The sequence below is a fragment of the Passer domesticus genome, chromosome 1 (assembly GCF_036417665.1).
Source record: "Passer domesticus isolate bPasDom1 chromosome 1, bPasDom1.hap1, whole genome shotgun sequence".
Taxonomy (NCBI): Eukaryota; Metazoa; Chordata; class Aves; order Passeriformes; family Passeridae; genus Passer; species Passer domesticus.
In genome coordinates, this window is record NC_087474.1 from 150,364,809 (window position 1) to 150,383,880 (window position 19,072).

Below are 19,072 nucleotides of genomic sequence, written 5' to 3' on the forward strand. Positions count from 1 at the left end.
CACTGCTCTTCTCTGACACACTGACACTTCACTGCCACCTTGTGCAGGCAGTTCATATCAGCCCTCTTAACTTGGAATGCAAAGTGTTAAAGCTGGAGTTAAAGATACAGACAGCAGCAGACAGTGGGCTTGGGTGCTCTTGTAATGAGGGTATTTCTGACCTTGCTGCTGGATAAAGACATCTTTCCCTGCCTTCCCTCCTCCTTAGGCTCTTTGCTGCATTTTTCACTTTCATATCAAATCTCACAAGACACAAACTTAGCTTACAACATGGTGCTTTCCTCATGGCATGGACACCAGTGCTGTAGAGCACCAGAGGAAAGCTGGTCCCCACATAAACTGCATCCCAGATAACCACTGAGCTGTATCAGTTAACTTGCTGCTGAGGCTTGTGGCTGTTGTGTGCCCATTCACGGGTCACAGATGGTTCTGGCAGTGTGACATGCTGAAGTGGGGACAAAAAGCTGTTTGCTTCTGGCCACCTTCCCAAAGCACTGGTACAAGAAAGAGGAAGATCTGCTACCACTTTCACTAACTGCCCTGTGAGAGAACAGATGCAATACAGCCACTGAGGAAAAGCTCACAGGAAAACCTGGCCCTTCAGCTGTTTTCCTGTTTTTAGGGCTAGGAGATACAGGTTGCCTAATCTGACTTCCATTCTACAGAAGTTAGTTGACTGTACCCATGTTTAAGCCTAAAGCTTAATATTTCTCTAAACCCCAACTGAACAAAAGATGGCAAAGCTTCAGCTGTTCTTAGAACCAAACATATGTAGCTCAGGAATAAGGCTTTAATCAGATTGATTTTTAGAAACTTTTAAATCTCCTTTCCAGTAAGTCTGCATGCTAAAATAGGTATGAATTTTGAAAATAAAACTCCAGAAAAACAGCTTTACATATTCCACAGCTGAAATTTTCATTCCTGCCAAGAAGCAGGATCTGTTCTCTGTAGTCAGTTAGTCAAGAGTAGTGATGGAGTTGAGTAGTGAGAGCCCTCTTCCAGCACAGCTGTTCAGCACATGACACACCTCAGGCTGGAGCTGCCACTTGGAACAAATGCCTTCGGTATGGAAACAGCTGAGCAAAGCACTGACACCTGAGTGAGAGGAGATGCTCAGCAGTACCTCAAATACAGCCAGAGAGACAAGGGGGAATGAAACCATGATGCTTTAGGAGACATTTCCAGCCAAACCACATTGGTTTTTCCTTTAACATCTTCCTGAATGTATTGTGGTGGGATGGGGTAACTTTATACAGAGCAGACCTCACAGTCCTGGGAAGGTGTTAAGAGCACACCAGTGCTTTGGCTACTGCTAAGCAGGGCTCCACAGCATCCAGGGTGTGCACTTGGCATCCCCCTCACCAGTGGACTGGGGGCGGGAAAGATCTTGGGAGGGGACAGTCAGGACTCAGGACAGCTGACCCAAACTGACCTAAGGGCATGAGCTCCTCGCTGCAGGGCTCCAGAGGTTCTGCCACAGCCTACTCCAGCACAGGCTTCCCTGGGCCTCCTTTGAGCATCCACCTGTTCCAGCCTGGATCTCTGCTCCCCCCTGGACCTCCGTGGGCTGCAGGGGCACAGCTGCATCACCTGCAGGGGAATCTGCTCTAGCACCTGGAGCACCTCCTGCCCCTCCTGCCTCACAGACCTGGGTGTATGCAGGGCTGTTTCCCTCACATTCTCTCACTCCTCTCCCCACCTGCTACTGCTGTCCCACAGCAACTCTTTTCTCCTCAAATCTTTTATCCCAGAGGCGTTACCACCATCACTGCTGGGCTCAGCCATGGCCAGGGTGGGTCCATCCTGGAGCTGGCTGGCATTGGCTCTTGCAGACGTGGGGGAAGCTTCTGGCAGCTTCAGTGGCTGCTGTAGCCCCCTGCAAACTAAACCTGGCCTCGTAAGCCCAGTGCAGTAACAAATGCACATCTTTAGATAAAAATGAAATCATTGCAGTGGCAAAGAAACCAGGCTATTGTGTGGCAATTCCAAGAGGGAACAACATCCTCCCCCTTCTGCCTTCAGTGCTCAGAAAGCTGAACAAAATAAAGTCTTCAGGGGGAGCTGTGGGAGATGGTGCTGGTGTTGTGCTTGATAAATTCTGGCTGCAGCACGGGCACTGTTGACAGCAGCAATTTTCCTCCTCTGGCCTAAGGAACTGGTCCAGCACTGAGATGGATACACAAAAATGGAAAGTCACCTGTGCTTCCTTGCCAGATAACAACATCAAGGTGCAGGGAAATGTCATCTGTTACTGTTTAATGGGAATTTCCATCGTTAGCACTGGACTTCTGCTCCACTGCTACCCTGCTGGAGCCTATCAGTACAACACAGCTTTATGCAATTTTATTTACTTGGTTTTTAATTCTCTCTTGCTTCTATTACACCTGCATGATCTTGAAAGCCACCATTGATATCCAATGCTCTGGAGGCAAAAAAGTCTTTAAGAAGCAAAATACGGGAGTTTTTCAGCAGTTCTTTATTTATAATGTAGGCTTAAGCAATCATTACAATGTAGAAGGGAGACACACTTACAGCAATTATTTATACCAGTTTAGAACAAAAAACTGCACAGGGAGAGGTCAACTCTCAGTACAAACTAGCAACTAAACCACAATAATTTACCATTAGAAACAATTTATTTTTCAGCTGTGACACTGCTTTTACAATATGCAAAAACACAAACAATAGAACTATCCAAAGTGTTTTGTCACATTCTTTCTACATTGAATTTGGCAACATTTTATATTAAATTTTACTGATTATACTAACGTTTAAGAACTAAACAAGTGAAAAGCTGTACTTGGGTACAGTTACATCCATTTATTTCAAAGGTTTAAATAACACTTTTAACTATTGAGATTATCTCCTAACAGTTTTTGTTTATGCAAAAACCATCTCAAAGCCTCATTTGCACAATGCATCAGCTACTGTATCAAGATTGGTGGGCTACACCACAGGCACTACTTTTTATTATATTCTGTAATAAGGAGCTTGTTTTTCAAAGAAAGGAAGGTTTAATATTTTCTAAGAATCATGCTTTTTTTTTTTTTTGCTTTTAAGCCATAACAAAAAAAAAAAGTTTAGCAAGCACAGCAGTGTAAAATGTCATATAGAACACAGTGACTACACAGTTACTAGAAGTTTCACATCCAATGCAGTTATGTATTAAAGCATAAGAGGTCATGTAGGCAAGTCTAGAGCCAACAGAAATCTGCAGTGTGTGGTGGAAACCAGCCCCTTACGTGTGTTATTTGGTGCATTTTTAAACAATCCCGGATCCGCAAGTCTGGTGTCCCTCCACACGTGGGTCTGCTGTGGGTGGGCAGACAGCATCCTTCTGGATTGTCTTGGTTGGAACACGTGTCATGCCAAGGGGTCTGCACATTTCTGTCAGCTTTAGGAGACGGGTATTGCAGCAATAACTTACTTTTATTTTAAGGAAAAAATCCAACTCTTAATGATTCTATCAACAGCGTTCCAAAAAACATTACTTAAAAGTACAAAAAAAGAGATTACAGTGGTCAGACTCCCAGTATTATCAAAAAACCAGTATCACCCCCCCACCCCCCACCCCTCAACCCTTTTCTTTTCGGTATTTAAGAAAAGCCAATCAACTGCCATTTAAAAGAAGTTATGAAAAACAAGCCCCTGTATTGGAAAGAAACATTCGCAGTTTATTAGATCACAAGCTGGTTTCACCTGTCAAATTTTTAAGTGTTTTCTCAAAATAGTTGGGCTTTCTAAGGTGCCCAGCCTGCTGGGCACAGTCAGAAAAAGGCATTTTGATAACATCTAAGAACTCCCTGCTTGCATTTTACAAACATTTATAACTGCCTTAAGCCTGTTGTCCTTGTTTGTATTCAGCGGAAGGATGAGTGGAACAAAACGTGAAGGTGGAAGAACCAAGCCTACACAGTTAAGGCTGCATGCATGTGACTGAGAGTTGCTGCTGTGCAGTCAAAAAAGAAATGTGGAAAAACCCAGTTTTTAAAACACCCTACAGAAACAAAACACTGCAATCCAATATGGCTTATTCTGATGCATTTACCATGAAGCTACTAGTAATTCATCCTACTAGGCTACTTTTGTGCAACAGCATCTGCTATTTTGATGGCATCTCCCTCCCCCACTACCCCCCCATAACTCTACCAGCTGCAGGTTTCTTCCTTGCATTATATATTGCTTTATTGTCAATTTTTATTCCTGCTTTTCAAACTTCTTTAAATACTTAAACGAGGATCCGTTCCATATAGCTTGACTTAAACTGTAATAAGTCCCACTGTTCTATTTTTTAACCTCACTATTACAAGGCGCTCTACAAAAGCTTGCAAAAAAGCCAAATTTTCATTAAATCCCTTTGCTGAAGTTAACTACTTGACTTTTTTTTTCTATGATTTAAAACTTTACAAAGAGAGTTATAAAAAAGGTAAATGGGATTTGGCACCTTCAGAAAAAATTAAAAGTGTAACTTAGATCAAAAAAATGCAGAAACAAAATCATTGATATTTACAAATTAAAACACCACTGAAGATTACGTCTTACTATGCTCTTTCATTTGTTTTCTCTTTTAGAGTACTTTCAGACTGTCTGTTACCGAGTATCTTAAAAAAATCACTGATTACAGATTGGAATGGATAGAGACAAATTAGTTTTCTCACAGTTCCTTCTCGGCGTTCAGCAGTCTGGCAGCCTCTCCGCTCCTAGGAAATGCGAGGTGCTGAGCGATCATTCGTGGTCGTCTTCTTCAGCTTGACGCCGCGCCGGATGGCGTTGAGCATATCCTCGCCCTGCGGGACATCGCCGGGGCTCAGCTCGCCGGGCTCCGCCTCCGCCGGCCCCGCCAGGCTCAGGCTGCCCTGCTCGCCCTCGTCGCCCTCGGCGAGCGCCTGCCTCTGCTCCTCGGCAGCGCCCAGTTTCTGGCCCGACGCCGGAGGGTTGACAGCCGCTTGCCCGCTCCACGAGGGCACGCTGGTGACAGCTTGCCCACCGTCTCCCGCCGCTGGGGACTCCAGACTTTGCTCGGGGCACTCTTCTGTCCCAGCGAGGGCACCAGGCAGCCCGCCCGGGATATCGGGGACAGTTGGGGTTTTGACGGGAATCACCGGAGTCTTGATGGGAATGGGGCCCCCGCCGATGGTGCCGCGCCTGACCGAAGGCTTGGTGGACGGGGTCCGTCGGATGGTGGCGACGCCGGGGGTGGCGATGACCGGTCCCAGCGTGGTGGGCAGACCTGCGGTGGAAGCAGGACGCTTGGTTTGAAACATTCTGCGATAGGACTGGCTAATGTCACTGTTTCTCGGGATGGTGGAAGATTTGTCAAACTCCTGTTGTTCTGCCTCCTGGTCACCACTCACAGAGAAATAATCATAATCTGAAACTGATGCCAAAAGACAGAGTTAGGATCAAAATGGAGCAGACAGCTGAGTCACGTCAGTAAGTCTGAAGTATGGACAGATAACCGAAAAAGCCTGGAATCAGTAAGAATGAGGGGAGTTTCCACCTTTAGAAGGAAGAAAGTCCAAGGTTCTGTGACCAAGATTTGATGCCTGAAGGCATCACAGCAGACCAATCCCACAGCTGCACGTGGCCCATGGCTCTTGTGAAAGAGAACGAGCTCCATATTTGTCACCAACATGAAGACACCAAAACCTACAAACCACGTGTCACCACTTGTAGATAGAAATACTTGAAAAATGTACTTTAGGTTAGGCAAGTGGGTTCAGGGGACAACGTACCAGTGATTTCAGCAGCAAATTTGTTTATTTTGCAAACAAAGTAAATCCCAGCTGTCAGCTCTGAAAACTCAGCCTCAACTTTAATAATTGCACTGGGTTCCTTCCTCTCCACATAAGTGCTGAGGAAACAAGGCTTGAACTCTTGACTAAAGCTTGGTCTCTCTCAGCTTGCTGTTGGTTCTGAAACAAGGTACAAACCCCAACATCTTACTGCAGCTTCCTAGCTATGCCTAAGTTAAGGTCTCCAATGGATTCCTTTTCCACTTACAACATTTCTGCTTAGGCAGAAAATAAAAGGTCACCAAGGGAAACCAAGAGCAACTGAGAGTGCTAATGGACTATGGCAAAGCTCATGAGTGTGTATTTGCTCAGACAATAGCTCAGAAAAGACCCAAGAAGTAATATCAGTGTCATTTACAATTCCAGGATCCTCTTTAAAATGGTGGCGTCCTTAGGCTGAAACTCACTGAAGCAGTGCACAAGAAAATACAATTGTTCAGTACACTATGCAGCAGTGCGGGTTTCTATGTAGTTAATAAATCCAGGCTGCATTCCAAGCTGGAAAAATCCTCCTAACAGCAATGCCAGCCTTCCACCCCAGTTGACTACAAAGCCAGGAAACAACAACTGCTCTTTGACACCATGGCATGAGTGTGTGATGGCCAGGGTGGGAATGCTCTAAAAAGGAACATCTCCTGAATGGGTACCTTGGGATGGGATCGTGTCCTCTGAACAGCACGGAGTTGTCGTCTGGGTGCTGTAGCCACTGGAGCACTGCAAGGAATCCCGACTGCTCCTCTGGGTGTCCAACTGCAGCCCTCTGGACAGAGCGAGTGCCAGCTCCTCGCAGGCTTCCATCTCCTCACCCTGCTGCTGACACACAGGAGAGAGACTCGTTACACCTGCAAGGGTCAGTCACCTTCACCCACTTCCAGCTGCCTCTCCTCCCCATCAGAGCTTGTCACCATCATAATCCAACAGGACTGAGCCCAGCCATTTGCTTGGGCATAGCAACAGATGCTTCTTTGGAGTACATGGCTCTGTGAAAGTCAGAGCCCAAGGGTGCATTCCCTCCTGCCTGCATGATTCCCACTGACCACACCGGCACCACTTCCCAGATTAACACAACATAAAGGCATCCAAAGTACTGGCAGGAGCCAGCAGGGCCATTTCCTTTGCACCAAACAGGGTATTTGAAGTGAGAGCTTCACCCTTGTGGCAGCTGAGACCGTCATGCTCCGAGGTCTCTGGGCCTCCTCGGGGGGCGCGGGGGCTGCGCCCTGAGCCGCTCCATTGCCATCCGGCTCGCGCTTCTCTTTGCGGCGCTGCAGCGTGTTCACCACGGGCTGGTCGTAGGGGCCTGGCTTGGCCCAGTCCTAGGGAAACGAGCTCGTTAGGGACAGCCTCATCAGGAACTGTGCAGAACTATGCAACAGGGCAATTTTAATGCAACAGACTGTGTATCAAACTGGAGATGCCCTTCTGAATAAGGTGAGAAACTAATTTTGAGGATATTAAAAATCCCCATTTATTAAACCTATTTCCTTTATTAAAAGGAATCTAAATTTCCCATTCTATCTAAATGTTCTTCTATGAACATATTTAACATTTTGATACTATAGTTTTATATAAGTGAAATTCCATGGTGTCAAAGCCTACATTTTCAGAATTTTGAGCACAAAAATCACTGTCACACAGCAGAAGATACAAATAAATGTCCAATTAGTGATGAAACTGTTCCAAATATACACAGGTTCTAGTATTACATGCTGTTACAGATGTCTTCAGTTCTGAAAAATTAGGCTTGAACAGATTTTTAATACACATTAGTGGAGCAAGTTACTGTGAGTTATCTCTCAGTTTACTTACTAACTAAAGTCTAGTTTATAATGATTGTACTGAACAAAGACTAACCTCACTCTGAATTACTGGTGCTAAATTTGAAACAGAAATTCCTCAGGCCATGAGGGCTGTATTCATTTGGGGCTCTATTAAGCAAAGTCCTGAGGGTGTCCAGAACCCACACGCTGCACACAAAGAGCTTGACTGATCCAGGCCCTGTGCTGGGATGCAGAACCAGTGCTAAGCAGCAGCCCCCCCAACACCAGATGCAGCAGGGGCAATCCCAATCCTAAACTTTTCCTTCACTGAGACAAAGGCATGAAAGGAACAACTAGTGCATGAGAATGGGCCCCAAACCCTCCCAGCTGCCTGCTGGGCAGCCTCCCACAGCCTTCTGATGGACAATTAATGATGGACCAAGACCACACTGTGGGTTTCTTGAGGTGTTTCAGTCCAAGAAACGAGAATTGCAAGGCTGCTGAACTGACAGACCCCCCTTGGACAGACAGGTATTGGTTTTGTCAACTCATGTGGAACTCTGCTTTGCCTTGACAGCTGTGTCTCTGCTCTAAGTGTTTGGTTGTGAAATATACTGGCAAAATGTTTCTAGCAGAGACACAAAAAATTACCCTGAAGCCCCAGGACCACTGTGGCCACCCTGAATGTATCCCAACAGTCTGCAGCTGCTGGGAGAGAGTAGGGGCATCTGTAACAATCTCAATTTTCTCAATTTAGATGTATATACACGGGTCCCGTGGTGCATATGCAGTATTACATAACCATCCACAGGCACTTAAAATCTGCACAGCTACTGGTGACTGCACATCAGCCTTGCTGAGGATCCAGAGCAGCGGAAAAGAGACCTTTTCCCTTTGCTCTAGGGCAGAGTCTCCCAGGGGAACCACCTGGCAGGGATGAACTTTCAGGCTCTAGCAGAGCAGACATATTTTGATGCCAAGCAAAATCTCTGCAGATCCAGCTGGAGCAACTGACAGAAGTTACTACGCTCTTTTTTGGTGGTCTCCCCAGGAGAGCAAAACGAGCTGGGTGAGCACATCCAGTCTGTGGCAGTAAAGCTTCAGTCACCACTTGGGTTTATCTGGTGCTGAGCACCTTCGTAAACCACTCCAGCTGGATCTAGGAGAGTGGGCCTGCCTACAGCCACAGGGAGAACACAGGGTGTCCAATGTACGGTCCCACTCAAACAACTGGATGCCCTTCCCTGCTCAAGTGAGCATTTTGACAGTGCTAAATAAGCTTTTTTTCCCCTCTGAATAGAGCCCAGAGTGTTCTCACCAATGTTTCAGAGCTAAATAATTCCTCCCTACCTAGATGTTGTCAGCTTTGGTATGTTTCAGTTGGTGCCAGAACCCACAAGGTTATTCAGAAATACCCACAACCGGATTTTAGGACTGATTTTCACCATGCAGTGCCCATTGAGAGATACCAAACAAAGCAAATCAACCAGGAATTACATGGACCGAAAGGGAGCAATAACTGCCGTGTGCATGCTGTTGGTATGAGGAGGTGAGGACTGCCACAACAAAAGGAACACAAACCTTCCAGCTAGGGATCTTAGATGATGGTAACATGCCTGGCCCAATGGTGTAATAATGAACGTAGTCTGGAAGGAGGGCTGAGGGAGCCCGAGTCCACGCGCGGGAGACAGGCGGGAAATGAGGGAAAGGACCTGCACCAACTGAAGCTACGGATGGGTCACTTGATAAACTACAGTGATAAAACCCATTAGACAACTGGAAATGAAACAAATAAAAAAACAAAAACAGAGAAATTAATATAAACAGAATGAATACGAAAATACACTGTGACTGATGTTCTAGGGAGAAAAAAATCTCTGTATGTTAAAACAAAAGAAAGGAAATTCTTCAATTTGCTGCAAATAAAAACCAGAAAATTGATACGATGCTTGGTTCATAAGTGAGATTGCCTGAAAACTGTTATCTATAACAAATTTCAGGCATCAATCTAGCAGTCATTGTCTCCAGGCTGAGCAGCTTTTCCTTCTGTCCATGAAAGCAGCACACTGTGAAAAAGCCTTTTCAATTTAGGTACCCTGCAGACTCTGAAGATAGAAACAGAAGTTTTCCAATCCTGAAGGCATTTGCATTGGTGGTATTCAGTCTGTGTAGCTGGACAGAGAGGAAAAGCATAAAGCCTTCAAACATGACATGTTCTGGCTGTGTGATGATGGAAGAACAAAACAACAAACACCAACAGCAAGGATTTACCAGATGAGAAAAGAGACTGCTATCACTTCCTCCCCCAATTTAGAGTGTATCCCATGTAATTTATTCCAACCATGTATATTTTCCTTTCCTTTTTGGTCAAAAAACAACCCCCATTACTCAGTGAAATGTATGCTACCTAATGGGAGATATGAGAGAAGCCACAAATATCACAACCTGGGCAAGGTGCTTTTTGTCAGGCAACCAGCTGGCTTTGGGCAGCATTCCACAATCTCTTTGAGTAGAAAAGCCAGAAAATAACATTTTCTTAGAAAATTACCTCTGTAAAATGCCCAATTTGTAGCTTCTCCTAGTAGCTAGTTTAAAGACAATTGTGGTTTTTATTCAAACATATTGACTTCTAAGGGAGCGTGCAGCAGTTCCTAGTCTCATTCCCACAAAGAGGAATTCTGGCTGCATCCCATGCATGGAAGTTTTGTCGAAATGTTGCAGGGTTTGGATAACGAGGTAGTAGTTTTGTATGTTGTATGTCTTGGAGATGAAGTTTTTCACCTTATCTGTGGAGGCCCAAGCCCCCATGGTGGAGCCTGAGCTGACTGAGGTGGGGGAACTGCACTCGCTCACTGACTGGCAGGTTTCAGAGGCTTCTGAAGAGGCAGAGCTGGACGAGTTCTGCAGCATAAAACAGCACCGCAATGCAGGGAAGGGATACACAAGCCACCAGAAAAGAAAAAAAATCACAAACAAAAAGACAAAAAGCACATACACAGAGACACACAGGAGAGGGAAGGATGAGAGAAGCAAAGGGTTAGGATTTTAAAGATCAATTAGAAACTGCTCAAAACTATTGCTAATGTTCATGAAATCTATGAAAAAAAAATAAGCCACTTGCTTAATGCGAGAACTTGCCACACTGCTTAGGAATGAGGGAATTGAGGCAGCAATCTCAACTCCTCATTGCAATTTCAGCGTCTCAATTCTGCTGCTGTCTCAGAGCAAGAAGCTGAGGGACCTGAGGGCACCTGTGGTCCAAACATGCAAAATACTGAGACAACTGATTTATACAGAAAAGCAGATCATCAGTACTTCAAAGACACAAAGTTTAGATTTAAAATATGGAGTAGCAAACGTCACTTACATTCACAAGTTCTTGTACATTCTGATCTGCAAAAGTGCTTGTGAAAAGCTCATCTGAGTTCAAGTATTATGGAACAGAGAAAGAAGTGATACTTACCAAAACTGGAGGTTTCCAAAGTGCATGACCTGTATGCATGTGCCTCTGCAGGTAGGATGCATACACCAAAAGCACTCTGACTCCAACCCTCCTGCCCAGCAGCCAGCAGGAAGGAACATGCACTCTGCTGAGTGCAGAAGTGGTGGCATGTGCTTGCCACCTGCCTTCTCCCAACAGCTGAGGCAGAAAATACCAGCAACGTGGATGGAGATTAAAGGAAAATGCAGGACACAAAATGTCCACTGAACACAGGAAACATTTTGCTCCTACCTAGGAACTTCTCCAATTTTCAGTGCACACCTTTATGTACCTTTGCTACTGTCAGACCTCTACAACAGCACCTAATTCAACTACACAAAGGCCAAGGGGAATAACCACATGAACCATTTTACCAACTACAATGCTCTTCCACATTTCCCCTTGGAAGTGGCATCCTGCTCTGCGGGGATGTGTCTTCAGGTCCAACTGAGAGCTTAGACCTGGTCACAAATACTGGCAGAGTTGTCAGGGCAGTACTGAGCTCTATTCACTCTCAGAAATTCAACACTAGCAAGACCAATTCACCCTTTAGTAGCCAAGGACCTGTGAAACAAGTCTATAAAAGGTGTTTTATGACAGCAGAGAGAATGTGCTGCTGTATCCAGTTTGTGTAGCAAAGACAGCAATTTCAAGGAATGACATGTTGAAGAGGAAGGGAAATCTCACCTGAAGAAAAATTCCCCAGTTAACCTTAGATAAGATCTGTCCTTGCAATAGAAGGACAGCTGGGTATGAGGCAGTTTAGGGGAGCAATTGCTCCTAAACCTCACAAGTTGTCTCACTGCTCACCAGAAGCTACAGATGGGTAATATACAACCAGCTGCCTGGGTAGAAGGAAATGTCACCCTAAGGATTTTGGTGAAGACTGCTGGGGCAGCTGAGAAGTCAACAGAGTATCAGCATCTTGAGCTTACTGGTAAATTGTGATTTAAGTGAAATTTTGCAAAGGCTGCTAAAATTTTAAAAAGCATTGTGAAGTGATGGAGCATTTTATAGAAATAACATTCATGCCACCCTGTGCTGACATGAGATGATATAAAGGTGATCTGTCAAATGTGCTTAGGGTACAACTCTGCTCAGCTAACAAGGCTTGTCTTCAAAGTGCAGTAAGAGTTGAGGTGAAGGTACAACCAGAGGGAACAGCAACAAGTGACACACAGGTGTTAAGGACAGCAGTGAAAGTGGTGTACCTGATGATGCAGTGGTATGATATTTAATGGAACTTGTCACATTCTTGATTTAATGCAAATCCTTTTACTGGAGAAATGCCTCTAAAAAGAAGAATACTGACGAAGATGAGCTGCAAGCTGCAGCTGACTCTGCCATCAGTCATAGCTGTACTGCACTAAATGGAGATGAGACTATTGCCTCTATCCCTAGAGAAAAACACATTATAGAAAACTAGCTTTTACATTAAACTCCAGAGTTCTGCCTGACATTCCAGGTACCTCAGCAAAAGAAGGCTCAGGAGAATACTCACACTACTGTTATAGTTTAGCCAGGAAAAAAAAAAGACAGAAACATGCAATTACATAAAACACTTTCTGAAACGTCCTACTTATGGCCTGAATGACCCTCCAGGGTCTGCATGCTCTGCACAGGGCAGGAGAGATTGTGAAGGGTCCAAGTGCCAAGCATGGCATCTCCCATGCTTCCTTGTTTTCTACAGATGCCCTAGGGGCAACAAGTAAGAACTTGGAGTTTACACTAATACACTATTTGTGTTCACAAGACAGAAATTTCCTAAGGTTTTGTCAGGCAGTGGTAGAGAGAGCTCACAGATGAGGTTTATTACCAACAAAGATGCATTAAAAAAGGTCAAAAATGCAGATTTTGAAGATGCTAAGTATGAGGGGGAAAAGACTGGAATTGGTCAACTTATTTTTTTAACCAAATGACTCCTCCAAAGTGAAAAAAAGATGACAAAAACGACTCTCCCACTAATTCAGTGTGTCCGTTTTCAGCAAGAAAAGCTAGACAGGCTGAATGAACCAAGATGCCATGGGGAAAACATCCTGGAAGCTGATGGAAATGCAAGAGGTGGTGGTACAGAAACAGGGTCTCCTCATCTTCAGAAACTTGCAAGGCACAGAGAAAGGGAATCTCTCGTCCTGCTAAAATGGATTCCAACATGGAGAGGGAGGCAGAAGAATACTGAACTCCTGAAGGAAAAGCATAAGGAAAACATGACTGGCAGCAGGTCAAAGAAGCTTGGATCAGACTGGAGAGCCAGTCCTGAATGGCTGCACCCAGGTGTGGGAGGAACACACTTCCCTTCTTACCATAAAGCACATGAGGGACTGAAACCAGAAACTGTACAACTACTGCTGGGCAAAAAGTCTCCAGACTCTGCAGTGCTTGTTCTAGCTCCACAAGCCTTGGCACACCCTCTCCTGGGAGCACACACACAGGGCAGACCAATTTTTACTCCCCAGCCCATGGTGTGAGAAATTTGACTATCAGATCTTTTTTCACCTTGTTTTAGTAGATTCTTTTTTTTAAATTACTGTTTTGTTTGAATAATTTTTAAAATAAGCTCTTCCATTTTAGCTGGGTTTTTTTCCCCACAACTGCAATAATGGCAGTTCTGCTCTATTCTAAAATTATCTCTTCTGAGAAAAAGCTTAAAATTAACAGTATAAAGCTAAAGCTTTATGTTTTGCAGTGACAAGCAATGCCCCAAATGTACACTTGTACAAGTGTAGCTTGGTCTCTGGTCTCTCAGATGAGCCATGGCTTGTTCTTGGACAGTGTCCCACTGCTTGGTGTGGTATGTAGGAGTTCCAGCAGGGATATAAAAAAAAGATTTTTTGAGCTACCAGATTGTACAGTTATATTTTCCATCTCCTGTCCTACTAACCTATAAAAGGACCATGGTTATCTTGGATGACTTGCATTCTTTGTTTGCTATGTTTTCCACTCAAACATGGCATTGCTTTCTTAACCCTCTCCCGTTCTCAAATGGGAGACAGAGCTTCCTGGACAAGGGTTTCCAGGAGACCAAATCCTAATGATGAGCATGGTCCATTTGCCCTCTAGAGCCAGTGGAAGATGGGCTCAGCTACTTCCAGAAAAGCTCTGGATACTGACTCAAGGGTCACCTCCTCAATTTGTTTAATTTCCTGGAATCTGCCTCTACTGACCCTTCTTCCTAGTCAGGGACAAACTATTCAAAGCAACTTAGAAAAGGAATTTTAGAAGAAACAAATATCTGGTGATAACTTACAGATGTGTTTCAGTTTGAACTTGATTTTTGGTTTTCGTTTTGTTTGTTTGCTTTTGGTGGGTTTTTTTGTTCTGTTTTGGGGTTTCTTTTAAGGTCTGATTTGGAAGCATTTCTTAATTTAAATGGAAAACTGAACAGCTGTAACAATATATTTCCCCTATTCTAACTTGCAGCTATTTCAAGCAATGGAATCTACTCAAAAGCAGACTCTTTCCAGCTTTACAACCTGTACATGCAGAAGCAACTTCGCACTCAGTTTCCCTCTACTTCACCATTTAGGGAAAGTGCTTTCCAGATCATTCTAACAATAAAGACTTATCTCTCTGCTGTCTGACACCACATCAACATTTTTATCTTCATTTGCTTCTTTCTCTCCCTTTGCTTTAATCTCCATGAAGTCACAAGCAGCCTGTAAAATCCAGCTGTGTAAGTGCTTCCCCACATGTTCAGTTCACATCCAGTGGACCCTACTGTTATCATGCCCTGAATCAAACATCACTATACTCCTACCACATCATGTGGTCACAGATATTCACTCCCAGGCCTCAGTTTGTCTACCACACAGGGCAAAGTGTGGGTTTAGCAGCAGCAGCCACAGCCAGTGCCCATCCAAGAGCCACTCTGTGCTTCCAGCAGGTCTCTCAGAAGGGCTTTGCATGAGGTCACTGTGTGTCATGGGCAATGCTGGCCATGCCTGACCTTAAACCTGGCATTTAAAGAAACTGTTCCACTCCAGAAAGAGACCTGTGATGCTTTTCCAGCTGTTCAGCTACACCCAAATGTACCCCCTGAATTCGGAATAAAGCCTTTTACAGTGACCTTCCCACATCCTACTACAGGCTAACACTTTGAACTGCAGAAAGGTGATCCTCACACACCAGTGAAAGAGCAGTCTGTTTTTGTAATTGCTCTTTTTCCTATCTTCCATGCTAGGTGTGATAAAGGTAAAGACTTATTACTCTTACTAACAACTACAGGCTGGAAAGCAATCTTCATTTTGTCAGACATCTCTCCTCTGGTATAGTCTATATCTTATTTCAATCTCCAGTTGCTCTTTGTTTGAGATTTCCACCAACTCCCCACCCCCCATCTGTGATTATGAGGAAATTCAATTCAGTTTTCAGTGACGCTTGCCTAAAATATAGGCAAGCTTATATACATAATAGCTTTACAGAACTCATATACTCACATTCCTGTAATATGAGAATTATACATGGCCCTCTTCTACTTTTTTTTCTAAAACTCACTATTAAATGAAAAAGGGCTTTGTTGATCCAACATACGCCACAGCAGGTAGCTAGCAAATATCATCAAAGTGTCCACCAGCACAAGATATACAGCTTTTAATCTCCTTTGCTGGTTCCAGAGCTTGCTTTTCTGCCCTCTCAGTGTCACCACGAGAAACAATGTCATCAGTGTTTGAGACAGAGCAGCAGCCTCCTCCCACCCAGCACCAGGCACAGCCCCACGGGAGATCTGTCAGTTGGTTAGAGACACACAACACAGGGTAACGCTGCCCACTGAACAGCTTCTGCTCAGCTCACAGTCACAGTCACCTGTCAGCACAACACACACAATTTACTTAGTGCTGAACATACAAAGCAAGACACTTAAGCAAAGATGAAGCAGCCAGGCAATGATCTGTTACCTTTTCCTCTGCGTAAAGGTAAACAGAACCAGAGACATACAGAGCACATACCTATTTGTTATACCAACACACTACACTTGTCACACTGCTGCAGCCTTCTACAGCTGATGAAAAGCTCAAGTGATGCTTGGATCAGTTTGCAACCTTATGGACAGTTTCTAAAATGAAGTGAAAGCATATGAACTTAGCTGGTGTAAATCAGCGTGACTCCCATCGACTTTCAGGATGTTCTGCCACCTGATACCAGCCTAAGTTCTCTCCTCTGCTTAACAGGGGAATTTGCAAAGAGAGGTGTTGGTTTTTTTCATGCTAAGAGCAATTGCAAATTTACATCCTTGTCTGCAAACATAGCATCATCATGTGGATTACTGCCCTTTTATGCAGGTGCAGTGGATACTATGAAAACCAAAGATGATGCTAGCATGTGTAACTGATGTATGTATCTTAAAAGTCAACTTCCTTACCTTGTTACTATTCCAGTTTACTTTATTATTGCTCATTTACTTTTTTGCATTTCACTTAGGTTAGCCATAGCCAATCTAAACAAAACATTCATTTTATTAGTGTGCACAAAGTTCTTCAGGATGTCATCTATAAAAATAAGCTGCTGTGTCCAGACTGGGGACAGAAGAGGTATTGTTTGAAAAGAAAGCATTTCGATTAAAATGAATGAAGGAAATAAATTTAAAAACCACTGAGTTTCCCTTGAGAACGTGTTCCAAGCCTAAATGAACCAGTGTTGTTTTGGATGATACTTAAAAAATTTCTCTAAGGGTATTAATTACTACGTGTTCTGCAAAAGGTAATTTTGCTATCAAAGGTGGTCTAAGGTAGTTTTCATGGGCAGGTGACACTTGATAACCACTAACACTTGCTGACAATTAGGATTAAGACTCCCCAACCATGCCTAAAAAACTCCCCAACATGCAAAAAGGAGTGCAACTACATTTTTGAAGTGAAAGACAGTTTTTCTCCAGTGAGAAAATATATTTCAGGGTGTATTAAAATAAGTAATACTCAACAATAGGATAGGTCCTATTCAGTTTGTAGGACCTATTCAACTAGGTCCTTTTCAGTTTGTAGGTAAGATTTGCAATGGGGTTTATAATGTGAGAGGGCAATTCAACCTTGTTTTAAAATGTTACAGTTGCTGTGTGATTTCTTTAAAAAACAGCAAAGAGAATTCAGGTGCTGAAAGATACAGGCCACAGAGCATTGCACATCTCTGCCTGCAGATGGTCAGTGAGTTTTTAGTGGAAAGATGCCATGAACAAATACAGTAGCAACTTCCTTCTGCAGACCCAAAAATGCTCAGGGCAAGTTTGCCTATATTTGTAGTGAAATCCTGTCCATCTGACTGGCTTCAGGATGTTATATATATGACTACACAAAAACTCATTTCTTTTGAGTTCCATAAAGAATTAATAATGCCTCCCATTTTCATGCAGAAACCTTATTTCTGCAAGGTCCTCAACTGAGAATGCAAAATTCAAGTCTACCCACAGAAATGGGTGTAATAAAAAATGGCAAAACAAATTCCATAAGATAATGCTGGTAGCATTTAAAGTAATCCCAGACCCATTGCAGAGAAGGAATTAAAGAAGTCTCTCTAGTGCCAAAGGCACCAGTACCAGTACTATGGATGTCAAAAGGATGTTCTGGCATCAATATTTGCCCATTAAACAGCAAAGAGCCACCAGATATTAACCACTTACAACCTGTGCAGGATATTCACTGGTAAGCTCAGTGGGTAAAGTGAGTATTATTCTCTATATAAGGTGGGTCTTCTTGCTCTTCGTTGTCTGTATTTATCTCAAAGTTAGGCATCTAGGCTCCCTCCAGGATCAGAGGGAAAACTGTATAGCTCAAGAGCAACTCATCCCTTTTATGCCAAAGCAGCATAAATCACTCCAGCTAGAGGCCCAACTTTTGGATAAATGAAATGCATTGAGACAACCCTTACCCTCAATGTTTAAACTGACTCCAGGTACCCCAAAACCACATCAGATCCTTTTTGTAAAAGGTGAGCCAAGTTAGAGTGTCCAGCTCACACTCAGGTTTTTGTTCTCATGCTTGCACGTACCTGGTTAGGTGCTTCTGGTGGCATGGGGGATGGCGATTTGGACTGGAAAGCATCCTGGGACATGAATCCAGAATCATGGGAGGACACACTGGACAGCCTCATGGGTGCCTGCTGAGGCAGATTGGAGCTGCGATAGCGATAGTGTGAACTAGGTGAGTGCGAGTGCGAGCCACTGGACCGGGAATCACTACTGTTAACGCTGTTCAGACTGCTGTGAGAGACAAAAGGAACAGAGAAAGGAAAGGGGAGAGGAAAAGACACAAGGGCAGGGTGGGGAGAGACCCATATACAGTACAATTAACATTCCACGTGTCTCTAGCAACAGGCAGCATAAACCGGAAAAGAAAAATGTTGACAAATTAAATATATATATATATATATATATATATGCACATATATATCAGTAAAGAACCATAAGCAGCTGCAGTATCCCTGGCAACCAGAGAGAAAATGGCATTTTATCTTGAGTGTCATTCAAATGACCAAATCTTAACCACTCAGACTTCCAACTCAGGTTAAGGATGAAGGAATTGCTACTTGCCCTCCCTGAGCACAGCACTTGCTCAGAAAGTGTCTGCTGATGGTTCTCTCCTATTTCTGACTTACACTTGGACCAGATTGTCCATGGGATTTCTAGCAGGGGGACCAAAGACACTGGAGTTCATGTAAAAGTCTGTCTCTAGGCATGCTGCTGCAGACAGCCAGCAGGACAGTGTGTGAGACTTCTGAAAGCATCACCAAACCCCCACACTTCAGAGTACCTGGGACACGTTTTGCTCACTTCAAGGCTTCCTACCAGATAAAAAGACATGACAGCACATGGAGTGAAGCCAAGCCACTGGGTATGGAGCTTTAATCAGTAACAAGGACAACCAGTGAATGAAACCCCAAAATTAGTATCCACTAAAACAAACCAAAGTGATTTTTCAAAGGAAGAGACTGACTTTAATCCTCAGAATCCATGCATGACAGTACGGACATGCCAATCACAATGTGGGAGCTTTTGGAATTTCCTGCTGGGGTGGCTGAGCAGGACTAGCAGGATGTACCAATCTGAG

The 19,072-nt window shown here is 43.9% G+C and overlaps 1 protein-coding gene across 21 annotated transcripts in view; it reads right to left on the bottom strand.

The window, feature by feature from the left end:
- Positions 1 to 2,453: 2,453 nt before the first annotated feature.
- The window catches only part of MTSS1 (MTSS I-BAR domain containing 1), a 125,938-nt gene continuing 109,319 nt past the window's right edge, over positions 2,454 to 19,072 (bottom strand). For 6 of the 21 annotated variants that reach the window (XM_064396462.1, XM_064396436.1, XM_064396444.1 and 3 more), the window contains 6 exons: positions 18,015 to 18,225; positions 10,337 to 10,456; positions 9,137 to 9,331; positions 6,947 to 7,111; positions 6,443 to 6,605; positions 2,454 to 5,377 (listed from right to left, as the gene is read on the bottom strand). In XM_064396462.1, the coding sequence (XP_064252532.1) occupies positions 4,701 to 5,377; positions 6,443 to 6,605; positions 6,947 to 7,111; positions 9,137 to 9,331; positions 10,337 to 10,456; positions 18,015 to 18,225 (1,531 nt within the window). In that variant the 3' untranslated portion in view covers positions 2,454 to 4,700. The remainder of the gene's footprint in view (positions 5,378 to 6,442; positions 6,606 to 6,946; positions 7,112 to 9,136; positions 9,332 to 10,336; positions 10,457 to 18,014; positions 18,226 to 19,072) is intronic. The other 15 variants (XM_064396554.1, XM_064396529.1, XM_064396485.1 and 12 more) reach the window with 11 other exon arrangements.